The sequence below is a fragment of the Carcharodon carcharias genome, chromosome 12, assembly GCF_017639515.1.
Source record: "Carcharodon carcharias isolate sCarCar2 chromosome 12, sCarCar2.pri, whole genome shotgun sequence".
In the NCBI taxonomy this organism is placed as follows: domain Eukaryota; kingdom Metazoa; phylum Chordata; class Chondrichthyes; order Lamniformes; family Lamnidae; genus Carcharodon; species Carcharodon carcharias.
This window is the reverse complement of record NC_054478.1, coordinates 49736250-49750791: the sequence shown is the minus strand read 5'-3', so window position 1 is coordinate 49750791 and position 14542 is coordinate 49736250. Positions and strand designations below refer to the sequence as shown.

Below are 14542 nucleotides of genomic sequence, written 5' to 3'. Positions count from 1 at the left end.
CGCAACTTGCTATCTTGGCTTGCGAACGATCAATAGCCACTGGGCTCAAATAACTTGGGCTAGGGATAAAATAGAACAAGTGCATTATAATCTGGATGAAGCAAATATTCAAAGATTTGTGTGTATGTGTGTGTGTCTGTATTTCTCTGCCTAATTCTGAGTGAAAATGCTAGTTATATAGTAATTTTTCAAGAATAAAAATAGTAAATTTCTACAGTAATTTGTATGTAACTTTATTTCTTAGATTCTTATCCATCTTGGCCTTTTGACAAAGGAATCGGGATTTAAGATTGCAGAGAATGCTTTCAGTGGTGGCCCTCTTGGTGAATTAGTACAGTGGAGTGATTTGATTACAACTCTTTACCTGCTTGGCCATGACATTAGGATTTCAGCCTCACTGGCTGAATTAAAAGAGTAAGAATCTAAAATTTTATCAATGGTGCATAAATGCCAAAGGTGCTAAACTCTTATGCTAATATGTATTTTATGTTGTAGTGCTGAAACGATTTGTAAGGATAGTAATATTTCTAGTGGTAATTCTAAATAGCAGATATGTTATTCAGCTCTCACCTGCAAGTGGAAAAAAAAGCTGATATTGCTGTAGCTGGAACCACATGATACAAAAGCACTTGGATTTTAATTCGTTTATGCAGACCTGCTATCCATTATAGACAACAATCACACACCAGCATTGAAAGTGAAACAATTTGTAAATATTGTAAAATCCCTTCCATACTTCTATCAACCTTGCTTATATAATACAAAACTATAAAATCAGAAAATGTTGGAAATACTCAGGTTAGACAGCATTTGTGAAGAGAGAAACAGAGTTAACTGAAACATTAATTCTGTTTCTCAATCTCTAACTGCTGCCTGACCTGCTGAGTACTTATAGCATTTTCTGTTTTTAATTTCACATTTCCATCATCCCCACAGTATTTAACTTTTAAAATTTGTATAATAATAAGCATACTTTCCTTCTCCTGGCTTATGTTAACATCATCAACTTTTGATGTGTTGTGACTTCAAAACACCTCAATATATATTGTACAGATATAATGCTATCATTTCATTTTTGAAAATGATAATTTAGACAATGTTTGAATTCATAAATATTTTTGAGATGATATGATTTCAACTTTATGTACAAATCTCAGTAGTTCTGACCCCATTATATACTTGCACTTTCCTTCCTAGCTTAGATTACAAACTGATTAAATTATGTACTAGTGGGAAACGTTTTTGTGTCTGACTGTACTTGTCACATTTTAAGCTTTCTAAATGTTTTTTTCTAATTGACTACTGGTTTATATTTTAAGTAATGTGATTCTAGGATTTTTACAGGTGAGATCATATGTCATTAGTATTTTTTTTCCTTCAGGGTATTTGAGTGTTGCTGGCTCGGCTAGCATTTAAGGGCAATTAGGGATGGGCATTGAGATGGTGATGGTGAGCCATGTTTTAATTGTTACAGGCCATGTGGTGCAGATACACCCACAGTGCTGTTGGGAAGGAAGTTCCAGGATTTTGACCCATTGACAGTGAAGGAATGGCAATTATTTCCAAGTCAGGATAATGTGTGACTTGGAGGGGAGCTTGCAGCTGGTGGCACTCCCCTGCCCTTGTTCTTCTAGGTGGTAGAGGTTTGGAAGGTTCTGTCGAAGGAGCCTTGGTGAGTTGTCGCAGTGCATCTTGTAAATGGTACACACTGCTGCCATTGTGCATTGGTGATGGAGGAAATGAATGTTTAAGGTGGTTGATAGGCTGCCAGTCAAGCTGCCCATTTTGTCCTAGATAGTGTCCAGCTTCTTGTGTTGTTCTATAGAATGAAGGTTGCAAAGTTTAACATTATGCAGCTTCTCAGTTGTTAGAATTACCAGACTCAAACACTGCCAAAGAAATCCTGCAGAACCATGGTGACCAAGTTATTTTTTCAAATGTGTATAAATTGTGTCTTGTGCTTAAAGATTACTGACAAACAAAATATTTTTTTTTCACATTTGAGAGTAGCAATCTTTTTTAAATTGGTACTTATGCCCCTAACAGACATTGTCAGAATTTTAAACCTTGCAGAACTAAACAAAACACCATAAGCGTATGGGATTAGGAACATCTTAAACAAAAAGAGACTGCAGCAGCCTGAAGCAGAATGGGCAACAGTGTCCTTTAGCAGAGGCAGAATAGAATAGAAGGCTGGCAAATTTTGTACTCTTCACTTAAAATAGCAGTTTTGCATTCTTGCCCCTGTTTCTGTTCTGATCTGGTGAGGAACTGGTTACCTTGATTAATAGGAAATCTGGTAACTTTTTCAACGTTTTTGATCTTGTAAATGCTTTAGTGGAGAACTTGCATTTCGTTACATTATCCTTAAATGCATGTTGGTTACTTCAAATCTTCTGGTTTTAAAAATTTGTTTTTGTGTATTGTATTTTCAAACACATGATATGTATTTTCTTATAGGATAATGAAGAAAGTTATGGGTAACAGATCGGGTTGCCCTACTCGTGGTGATAAGATAGTAGAACTAATCTATATTGATATTGTTGGATTGACACAATTTAAGAAAACACTCGGTCCATCTTGGGTTCATTATCAGTAAGTGTTGCTCTTTGCATTGCTTCCCTGCTGTTCAGTTTATTTCAGTGATATTTATATACTGTATCCCTGGGATGCTCAGATGGGCCATGAAATACCCCACAAAATTGTTTTTCTTTGTTCCATGATTTGTTATTCAGTTCCATTCCTGAATCTGACCTGTCGCTTTTCTTTGGTATCCAACTTTGCTGCACGCTGCTGATGAATTCTGGGTTTAACTGCTGGAATGTGGAGGGGAGTTAGGCCTGTAAGCAAACTGTTAGGAATGACAAGTGGTAATTGGGAAAGAAGATGACTTTGCCAGTTGGGATTTTAAAGGAGGGGAGAGAAGAATTAACTGGTTGGGAGGGGTGAATGTGTGCCACTGAAGGGGCAGGGAGAATGAAGAGACTTCTGAGAGCTTGGTGTGTGTGAAATGTCAAATGTTGCTTGGTTTGACACTTGAAATTCTGCAATGTAATGTCTGGAATAGTTTATGGCAGTATTTCTAATATTGCATGGTCTCATTCAACATACTTGAACTTGTAAGCCAGGGACACAGCAATTTTGGTTAGGGGACCCCTGCTCTGCTCAAGCTATTTCATGGTTCTGTTGGCAATATCTAAACTTTTGTATACGCTGGGTGAATTTCCGCAGGGGCACTTCTTCTCCACTGTAACTTGGGGGAAAATGCAAAGGTTTGAAGAAATGTCATAAACATTGTTCACTGGAGCTTCTGAAATTCAGGTGGATGAGTGGGAGAATACCTACAGAAATTGCCCCTAAATATCTGAAGTCAAAATGTCATCGCAAATTAACATTCCAGTCCTCTTCCTTATTAAAGTTTCCTTCTGAAAATATTTTTCTTTGGGTAAGGATTAGAATAACACCTTTTCCTCTAACTTTGTAAGAGCACAAACTGGAAACTAGTTATGCCTGCACCTGAGTAAATTAATTTCTGGGTAGTCAATGGCAAATTATTGTTAATTAATCCTAAGCATCATGCATTTAGCGTATATTAGAATATATGCAAGAAGTTTTCTGGAACATCAGTTTTTTATAGCTGTCGAAGACATGCCATACTCGGTAACAAACCAGAATTAAGTAATTAATTAATCTGACGGTCAGGGAGCATTCTTTTATTTTCTATATAGCAAGATCACAAAATAGTTAGGCTGAGAAAGGCCACTTGATCTATCTGGATTCATCAGCTCAGAGAAATTGTCTTTCCCTTCATGATTGCAGCATTTTTGCCTCAACTACTCTATCTTGAAGTTTATTCCATATGTTGCTTAGTCTGAAGAATTTCCTTATCTGCCATGATGTTTCCACCTTGAGTTTGAACCTATGTTTCCTTATTCTGCTCCTGCAATTCAATTAATATTATTGGTTACCTGTATACTTTTGGCAGTCTCTAAATGATCATTTTTCAGATGTCTCCATAATTCCAATCCCTGATACTAGGTGTCAACTTTGTGGTTCTTCTCTCTGCTACCTTTAGTTGCTAAATATTCCTTAGTGACTAAAATTGGATGCTGTATTCAAAATGGCCTGATCAGAGCACTCTAAAGTTTGAGCATTGCCTCATATTCTACTTTTTAGCTATGTAGTTCAACATCATATTAGCTTCATTAATTTGCTTCTCCACAGTTGCTGGTCATGTTTAACATTGAGTCTCCTAAGACTCCTGCCTTTCTTTCAGTTTCTTATTTAGCTATTGCAACCATTCATGAGCATACCTGTACTGATACCTGTACGTTTGTTTGCATTAAATCTCATCTTTTTATTCTGCTCACCTACATATCTTGTTCAATCATTCTATAATTTCTGATCTGCATCTCTAATTCCACTGTGCCTCCTAGTTTATCATTTGCAAATTTGAGTTTGTAATCTAGGTTGAAGAATAAATTGTCACACTATTTAAGAAAGAAAAGTACTCGCCTTCCCCTGTTGCAGGCTGTACACCAACGTAGCAGGATGGTGTGATATTTGTACAGTAGGCTGTCGCAGAAATGTCTGTACAAAATGCGTGATTTGAGTAGGCAAGGCAAACAAGGTCAGCTTTTGTTTGCACCTCCCCTGCCCACACACGCCCTCAACACATGAGCACTTGGCATCAATACAGTGCTCCATCTAGTGGCTTTGATTCAAAATGACAATTAGATTCCAGCCTCATTTCTGCATTTCATTATGCCCTATTCTCTATGACCAGAGAAAGCTAAGTTCTAAAATTAGGATCCGTTTGTTTAAACTAAGTTTTTAAAAATCTGCATGCTGAAAACATTTCCTTGTTTAACTGTCTTCTCTCCATACTGATGGACAGCAGAAACATAGGCTGGAATTTTATGCCTCTAAAACAGATGCCATTGAATGTGGCAGGGGGAGAGGGCTGTAAAATTGTGTGGAGCTGCCCTCCAATGTCACCACGTAATTTTACCATTGATGGATGGGAGCCTGTGTGGGAACGCTGCTCATGTTTTTGAAATAAGCAATTTAAAACCAATTAACATTGTTGCTGAGCCAATACATCATGATTTTAAGAATCCCTCCAGAATTAACCGTGAGCGCATGGAGGCCACATGGCAGTCAGAGCCTCAGCAGGTTTTTAAAGGGTGGCAACAAAAGCTGGCATAATTGTTAGATTTGGTAGCTATAGAGTTAGGCATTTTTCCTTCATAGGTCCAGCATGGGCACAGTTTTATTTTGGAGGACAGATAGTTGGGAAGCCATTGATCTAGGGTCATGTTCCCCTTGATGGCATTTTGGCCCTGGCAGGGATGTCATTTGAGAGGGGGATGAGAATAGGTGAGCAGCACTTCAGCAGCTACTGGCAGGGATGGCTCATTCAGAGTAGCAATGCCCAAGTGCTATTGGCATCATTCTTTCGTGAGAAGGGCCATCCAGTGAAGAGGAGAACCTGAGAGGGAGAGAGTTGCAACCACACAAATCAAGACAGCAGCAACCTGCATGGGTGGCCTCACGAAGGGAAAGCGGCACACAGCTGCAGAGGCGAGTGTGAACAAGCATTGAGATGCAGGTGCCTTTTGGCCAGACAAAGAATGTGCTACTTGCAGATGTCAAAGAGGCAGTGCCACCGAAGACTGCACCTCTCCTGAGAGGCCATGACTGATCTTTGGGCCATGCTGACAAGTTCTGGCTGCACTGGTAGTCACCTGATGCCAGTAGCCATCTAGGTCACCATGGTTGTAAATATCTATGCCATTGGTTAATTCGTAACATTCATGCCATATAAGTACCAGGCAACAGAATCTAACCACTTCCTCTTGACATTCAATGGCATTACCATTGCTGAATCCTGCAGGTGTGTACATGGTACCCTGGGAGCAGCTACAACGTATACATTAAATCCTCCCTTTAAGCTCCCCATTTTAAGTCATTTCAACTTAATGTGTTTTTAATGGAGTCAGTATTCATGTTTAGCATCATGGATTTGCATTAACAATATTACATGCCATGGAATGGATAGGGTTACATGACCCAATTGCTATTTTGTAGTACCCTCTCCTGCTCCCTGACCCTTCCACTAGCAGACCCCTCCCAATAGTCGCCAAAATTCCCACTTTCCACTCATCTTCCTGGCTGACTCACCACTGGCCGCTTCTCCAGCTTGCAGCTTACCTCCACACCCCTGCAACTCAAAGCTGATTTCATTCCACAGGTTGCTTCTTGCCTCTTGTCACTCATCTTCTGACCCCTCGCTCACTGCGAGGTTTCAGGTGAGTGAAGCAGCCATTGGGATGGTTGATGGTGACCAGGAGAGTCGGAAGTGGAGAGTTGGCTAGTGGGTGGGTCAGGGGTTGTGATCAGCAAGTAGAAGGTAAGTAGAAACAGTTAACATACTGCTTTTACATTTTAAAATGTGTTTTGTTGACAAATGTAGTAATTTAGCAGTCTATTGTATTTAAACTTACAAGGTATAATATTTTAGTGATTTTTTTTCTGACAGGAATGATTCTACAGAATCTAACTAAAGCTTTTACATGAGTTGTAATGGGTAAATTTGTTTTGCTTAACATCGTTTCACTTAAAAGTTGCACTTTTCAGGAATGCAACTACAACGCTAAGCGAGGAATTACAGTGCATTCCCAGGTGCCACAGCTCCCCCCGCTGCAATGGAGGCAGGCTGTTGACCGTGTTGCCCTTTGTGGCCTGCGATGACCTTGGTGGTCGTCCTCTGGCTAACTGAGGCCCAGATTGCCCTGGTATGATGAGGGGCTCTTGCCAAGTTAAGGACCATCCTCTGTCATCACAAAGTTGACATGCTAGTCACTGGCAGAGGGGTTGAGGAGCCATTGTCCACACTTGAGTGTCCAGAGCAGGAGGCAACCACTCCTCCTTCTCTCTTGCACGGCACACTTGTCTCCTCAGGTTAGCAGGAAAGTACGAGGAATTGCTGGAGACTACAGATGCCTCTTCCCCTTCTCGCCTTGCTGCTGCTGCATAGAGCTCATGGACAAGGCGACAGTATGCAGATCTGCACACGTCAATGACATCTGCTGACTGGCCTCCTCCATGAGCATCAACAATCCCTCGATGGAGGAGGCCACATGCATAGACAAGAGGGAGATCGTGGTGGCACTCAGAGCTCCGATGAACTCTTCACTGTCTGAACCGGAGTCTAGATACCCTCTGGAAACTCTGCCAGATCATCTCTCACCTCATGCTGGACTACCAGCATCTGCCACCTCGCATTAGACTCCAGAGGCACATCATTATTCTCGGGCTCAGCATGGACCTTGTCTCCTACAGTCCTCTGACTGTCAGTAGACTGGCAGTCACAGCCTCCAACAGCTGGTCAGGTGTGTGTGATGCTTGCACAGGTTGTGAGCCAGAATTTACTCGAAGATGTACTCACCGTCGCACATATCTGCATTGGTGGGGGGTTCAGAGGAATGATGTGATGCTGCACCCCTGCGGCCCTCCTTCCTCCTCTAAGGTAGACAATTGTTCCCAGGAAATGACAGTTCTCTGTTCCTGTGGTTGACCTATGAAAGAGGTCAGAATGATCAGCGCTTCTCACCCCTCCAGACTGGAGCCCTTGAAGTCAACTACATCTCACTTGAATGTCTAGTACTTTGGAGGACACATGTACACCACCCCTCATGCTCACTCAAGGCTCCCTTCGTGCCTGGGCACGAGGCTACTCATCCTCTTATGGCTGAACCCTGGCCTCACCATCTGTGATGTTACAGCTGCCATGATGCCCTGCTAGCTCTAGAACCTCAGACTGGTGATAATCGGGGCACTGCCAACAGTTGAGGCCTTTTTCATGGTGTCCTGGGCCCTCTTCTCCTGTGGGAACACGGAAGAGATGTTAGTTGCCCCACTAAAGCAGACATGATGCCTTTTCGGCTTGCATGCTAGCTGCTGCCTCACTGGCCAGTGGCATGGATTGGTTGACAGAGCTGCAGTATTTCTTTCCAAGGGGGTGCTGTTGCCTAAATCCTTTGCCATTGGTGTAGTGGACTTGCCCTCCCCGGCTTCAGCACCCTCCCACTGATGCTAAAGAACCAGAGTTCTGGTACTCACCCTTGTGGAATGGACTAGGTCATTGATGAGCAGCCATGTTCTCTGGATGACCCCACAGTTGCTGTCCTCTTCTGCAATCTACATACAGGCTTGCTTGATTAGGCAGGAGGTCTCCTCCTATCCCTGGGGAAAGAGACCTCCTGCCTTGCCTGAGTAACCTGGAGGAGGACATGAAGGGAATCATCACTGAACCATTGAGCCACCCTGGATCTTCCTTTTGTGATGCCAACACATGCGTTTTTCCCTTGGATTTCTAAGGAGGCTGCTGGAGGGAAGACTGTTTAGAGGTTGCTTGCAGGCGTGAGTGCTATAGTAAAGGATATTTGAATCAGGGCTCAGGTACTGGCAGCCCTCTAAGCATAGTGTCAGCATTTCCTTCCATGTCAGCTGAAGATGTGGCCACTGCCTCAATGCTTGCCTCTGGCCATTTGAGTGGTTGGCCAGACCGCCTGCCAGCCATTAGTTGGCTGGCAAAAGATCACTCTGGGAATGGGAGTCTAAGGGGAAGGACCATGGCCTCCCGCTTCTGGATCTGTCTTCACACTTGCACTGGGTCGTGTAAAATCCCAGCCTTAGAATTGCCTGCATCTTGTACTGATGGCTGAACAGAGTCTTTGGGGAGAGGTGCTGATGATTTGCATCACCTTATGGCAATAGCCTTATGAAGTTAATTGTTTGCTCCTTAAGTTTTCTGTTGGAAAATGTTTTTTTACTGTTTTCATTTCAAACCTGTATTTTGTTTCCTGACCTAAAGTCAGGGAAAAAAATAAAGCACGGAACTCAGGCCTAAACATGAGCTGTTCTGTTTAGAAACAAATCATTAGATATCTGAAATTTTAAAAATAACGAATGGTGAACATCTGATAGCAGCAATTCCACATTTGAAGCCTGAAATTAGCGACAGTAGCTGTGCAAATGCAAAATTGGCAAAGATAAAGATAACATAGCAGTGAATGGTTGTTTTTTCAGACTGCAGTGGTGCCCCTAGGGCTTTGTGTTAGACATTAAAGAAATTGTGTAACTTTAAAAGGGTGGGTTACAAGAACAGATGTGAGGATGTGTACACATATTTGAAGGTGGCAGGACAAGTTGAGAAAGTTGTTTAAAAAGGCATACGGAATCGTTGACTTTATAAATAGAGGGATAAAGTTCAAATGCAAAAAGTTTTATTAAACCTTATCAAATAGTGATTAGGCCCAGCTGCAATATTGTGGCCAATTCTGAGCACTGCACTTTTAGGAAGGATGTCAGGCTTTAAGAAGGTGCCAAGGAGATATACTAGAATGGCATAAGGGATGACAAACTTGGGTTGAAAGACTAGAGAAGCCGAGATTGTGTTCTACTTAGAGCAGAGAAGATTTTGGGGAGATTTGATAGAGGTGTTTAAAATCTTGAAAGGTTTCACTACAGTGAAAACTGTTTCTGGTTGGCAAAGGGTCTGTAACAAGTCATAATGTAATTGACAAAACCAGAGGCAACAACATGAGAAAAACTTTTACCCGGTTATTTGCCATATAGTGCCTGAAAGGATGGCGGAAGCAGATTCAACAACTTTAGAAGGGAAATTTGATAAATATTTTAAGTGGAAGCATTTGCAGAGTTATAGGAATAGAACAGGGGAGTGGCATAACTGAATAACCCTTTCAAAGAGTCGGGTGGTCACAATAGGCAGAATGCCCTTTTCTGTGCTTGTCATTCTAATATTCTTTAAATGTGAATTCTGATTAGATGTGGAGAGTGAAAAGTATTTAGTTTGCCTTAACCAAATGGCAAATCTGTCAAATGTATTGGTTTTTAAAAAAAGTATTGTTTCACTTCCATGGGACAGATGCAAAATAGTGAAGAATGATTGCTATTTTGACACCGATGTTCTGTGTTTCCTTTAATTGAAAGGAACAAAAACACTAATGCTAGTAGTATTTCCGTTAATATAATATAAAGTGAAGCAGAAAATACTGGAAGGTATCATTTGTGATGTGAAGTGGTTGACATTTCAGATTCCACCTTTCATTATCGTTAAACTGTTCACATTTGTGACCTTTTTGGCCTGATAGGAAGTTGCCAGAGATAAAAGCATGCAAACGAGTACAACTTTTGTTTCTTAACCAGAGGTTACTTGAGGTGGCTAACAGCATAAAATCACATTTAGCACATAAATATGTTAATGCATAATTTTAAAAGGAATGAGAATGTATCTTCCGTGAATAGAATAGAATTTTGGCATTGTTATTTCTGGCTTATCATTGGTTATAACTCACTTCTCTGTTGTCTGCCTCCTTCACTTTTTCCAGGTGTATGCTTAGGGTGCTGGATTCATTTGGTACAGAACCAGAATTTAATAGTGCTCAGTATGCTCAGACTAAGGGTCACAAGACACCATGGGGTAAATGGAACCTCAACCCACAGCAGTTCTACACAATGTTTCGTAAGTAACTATTTCAGTTGATTCTCTTTTTTTACATGAAATTATGAAGATAGTCTAATATTGAATGTTTCTCTATCAGGCAGGCACTAACAGATCAAATTTTAAAGTCAATTTAGGGATTAAAATGGAGATTAAAAATTGGTGGAGGGAGCTGTCTTTAACATATCAATCAGTTGCATGTAGCACAGTTATTTTGCTTGTTACCTTAGGCATAGCAATTAGCCTAAGTCAGAGCACTGATTGCAAAATTCTGAAACTGCTGAAAAACATAACATTCAAAATAAGCAAGTAGGAAGATCAGTGAATAACCTGGTACAGAACAGAGATTTGTTCTATTTCTGACATCCACCTCATCCACCCCCAACCACCAAACTTCAAAATGAGTAAAAATAGTTTTCCTATCTTGGAAAGCACCCTTGATGCTTTAAATTCTTGGTGTAACAGATAATCAAAGAAGTGTTTTGTGTAGGTTCTTGTAAAGAATACCTATATTTTAAATCCAGGATCATTCCTGCTGCCTTTCCGATCACTCAGCTAGTTTTCTTAGCGCACTGTTTTTAACTGCCCACAGATTCCAAACTCTGAGTTGAAACTTAGCTTTAAAAAATGGGTGCGTTTTGGTCTGGTGATGGGGGGTGGTTAACATCTCAAACCTGTTCCCTGACTCAAAACCGCCTCTAACCCACCCATTTCTAGCTTTAACTGAGACCGGGAGGTGAGCAGATGACTGACCTGATCCAAGAAGCTAGGTTGGAGCTTTAAGTATGATAATGAGGCTGAGAGGTTGTCACTCTTTTTCCTGTTCAACTGTTGGCCAGGCTCGCATAACCAGGCACTTCCTCAAGTGAAGGAACTGTTGGATTGATGAACTAAGCCTGTGAAGCCTCTGCAATCGGAGGCCACGCAAAGATTTGCCCTTGGAGTTCTCCCCACCACGAAGTTCCCCCAGCAGAAGACCCTGATCTCTCTCCTTCTCCACCCCTCCTCCCCCAACTAGCATTGCAGCCTACTTGATCAACCGCAAGTTGATCTCTGGGCAGGGTACAAACCGAACAATGATGTCAGTGACATACTATGGAGTTATATCGTAATCCCATATTGCAGGCTCCCCCCATTTTGACCCACTCCCTATATGTCAGGTTAGTAAAAATTCTCCCCAGTGTATTACCTTACCCAATCCATGAATTTGTACTAAAATTGCCAAATTACTTTATTAATAATGTAAATGAATGGTGTACCATATTAGAGAAAATGTTGTTTTTGGTTTGTAGTTGGTTTCTTCAGAAAATACCAAAATAAAGGACAGGAAAAATCAAGCTGATCCAATGAGTGTGTTCCATATTCACACATATTTGCCCTACCCACCTTTTGCTAGAGGAAGAAGAAAACGGTAGACCAATTTAAGACATAACTCTTGAAATATTTCTCCCAACTCCTGGAGGTGGTGATACATTCCAGGAAATTGTTGCGACTTCAATCATCTTGAGTACTCTAACTGGTTACCCCTTAATCTTCTGTACTGAAGAGAATGCAAACCTAATCTATGCAACCCCTCCTCAGTTTAATCCTTTCAACTCTGATATCATTCTGATAAAACTGCCACTCCAAGGCAAATGTATCCTTCCAAAGACTTTTTTTAAATTATTCATTCTTGGGATGATTGTCATAAGCAAGGCCAGCATTTATTGCCAGGCCTTAATTGCCCTTGAGGTGGTGAGCTGCTGCCTTGAACTGCTGCAGTCCATGTATTGTAGGTACAACCACAGTGCTTTTGCTTGTAATGGTTTAATACACCATTTTAGAGGGCATTTAAGAATCAACCACATTGCTATGGATCTGGAATCACATGTAGGCCAGACCAGGTATGGGTGATAAACTTTATCTCTTACAGAGCAATAGTAAATCAAATAGGTTTTTATGACAGTCCAGTAGTTTCATGATCATTATTAATGAAATTAGCATTTTATTCCAATTTATTACTAAATTGAATTTAAATTTCCCTAATGCAATGTTAGGATTTGAACTCATGTCTCTGGACCTCTGGACTATTAGTCCAGCAATATTAGCACTATGCTATTGTCCCTCATGTAGTGCCCAGAACTAAAAGTACTCTAAATGGGATTTAACCAGAGCTTTATGTAACTAACATAACTTTCACCCATTTATATTAAGACCAACATTTGAATAGCCTTTTTAAATGTTTTATCTGCCTGAGGTGATGTGTATATTTTTATATTTCTGTGTTTATGTATATATTCTGTGTAGGTAAGGGTAAAGCTGTGTCTTTGTGTCCAGGGTTAGTCAAAGGTGAGGTTGTTGGAGTCAAATTGTCCATAGAAAGTAAGGGATGAAAGACTAAAAATGTTATCTTGCATTTTGTAGAATGAGTAGATCTGAAATTAGTATTTGGGGATAAGTTCTGAAATTGATTTGTAGTCTGAGGTATCAAAGAAAATTTGCAGTTTCAGGAAATCTGTGAGTGAACAGAAAATTTTACTGACCCAAAAGTCATGGTGAAGTAGGAACATGAAAGGTTTTAATATTTGGGAAACAGTTTTCAAAGAGATATTTGAAGACCATGGAGGACTAAGATGAAAGGGGTGCAAAGGGTATTTATGACAACAGGGCTTCAGCTGTAGTGAGTTGCTGTTGGGGAGCTCCCGCTGAAAGCTACCACCTGCGTGTGTGGAGTGTGCTGGAAAAGCTGTGAGAGTCATTTAATTGAAGAACAGAGCTCTGAAGAAGAGTCATACAGACTTGAAACATTAACCCTGTTTCTCTCTCCACAGATGCTGCCAGACCTGCTGAGTTTTTTAGCACTTTGTTTTTATTTCATTATTTTATGCTTCGGGAGAAGGAAAAGACATGCTATAGTTGTGTAGTTGAGAGGTAGTATTGAGAAAGGATGGGCTGGATTCTCCCAGCCCTGCGGAGCCAAGTTGCCAGCATTAAATCAGAGTGCTCAAGTCTCCCTAAGCAGAAGTCATACCATTGTAACCACTTCATGAAGATTAATGTCCTCCCTAATGTAGCTCTTGCTGTGTTAGCAGCAACTGTCCTGTACTGAAGATGCTGCCATGGCACTGCTGCCATTCCTACTACTGGCCCCTCAGCAGCACCCACATTGCGAAGGAGGCCAGCAGCAGCACCCCCCCCTCCCCTCCACAGATTGTGCTGAACTGACCTCTTGACACGGGAACCCAACTGCCATCCCTAATTGGACAGACTCCCAGAAATGACAACTTAATTGGCTGGCCCAGAAGATCGCATCTAATGTTCCATCTTCCAGGTTTCCGACCCAGAATTGAGGCATGATGTCAGGATTGCAATCCACCTGGGAATATTCAGCCTAATATACCTGTGAACTAGAAGCTGAAAGAAAAGGATAAAGGATCTGGTAACTTTGTTTGAAGGGTATAGTTGGAAATAACTTCTGGAGCTAAGAAGATTGGAGTGGAAATTAGAATACATGTGCTGGAACCTGCATTGAAAAATATATATACTTTTCCCATTTGCTTTTTAGTAGTTGCTTCTAAGGCAGTGCTTCTATTTGAAATACTCTTCAAATCTTAACTGAAGGCATGTATTTTGTTCACTCCATCATGGATAAAGTAAGCATTATCAATAATGCAAATAAACCCTATTGGAATTGCTGCAGGCGCAGTAATATTGTGTGGAATGTATGATGCAGTTCCTAACTAGTTGATACACCTTTTATTGAATTATAGGTTAAATGTTTTAACCCTTAACAATTCAATGTTAAAACTTTAGATCAGTTTGCTTACATTTGTTGATGTCACGCTATTTAAAAATATAATTAATTGTGCAAATACATTAATTGTTTTAACTCTAAAAGAGTTACATTGATGTTTTCCTGATATGGTATTCTATGAAAATATGCATGTTTGTTTAATTTAATGCCAGTGACACTGGGAATAACAACTGTTTCTTGATATCACATGGAGTGAATCGAGTTGACTGAAAATGGGCATC

General features: G+C 40.7%; 1 protein-coding gene across 6 annotated transcripts in view; it reads left to right on the top strand.

The window, feature by feature from the left end:
* mgat5 (alpha-1,6-mannosylglycoprotein 6-beta-N-acetylglucosaminyltransferase) overlaps nucleotides 1-14542 on the top strand; it is a 105543-nt gene that overhangs the window by 38007 nt on the left and 52994 nt on the right. For all 6 annotated transcript variants that reach the window (XM_041200962.1, XM_041200958.1, XM_041200961.1 and 3 more), the window contains 3 exons: nucleotides 245-414; nucleotides 2461-2595; nucleotides 10416-10549. In XM_041200962.1, the coding sequence (XP_041056896.1) occupies nucleotides 245-414; nucleotides 2461-2595; nucleotides 10416-10549 (439 nt within the window). The remainder of the gene's footprint in view (nucleotides 1-244; nucleotides 415-2460; nucleotides 2596-10415; nucleotides 10550-14542) is intronic.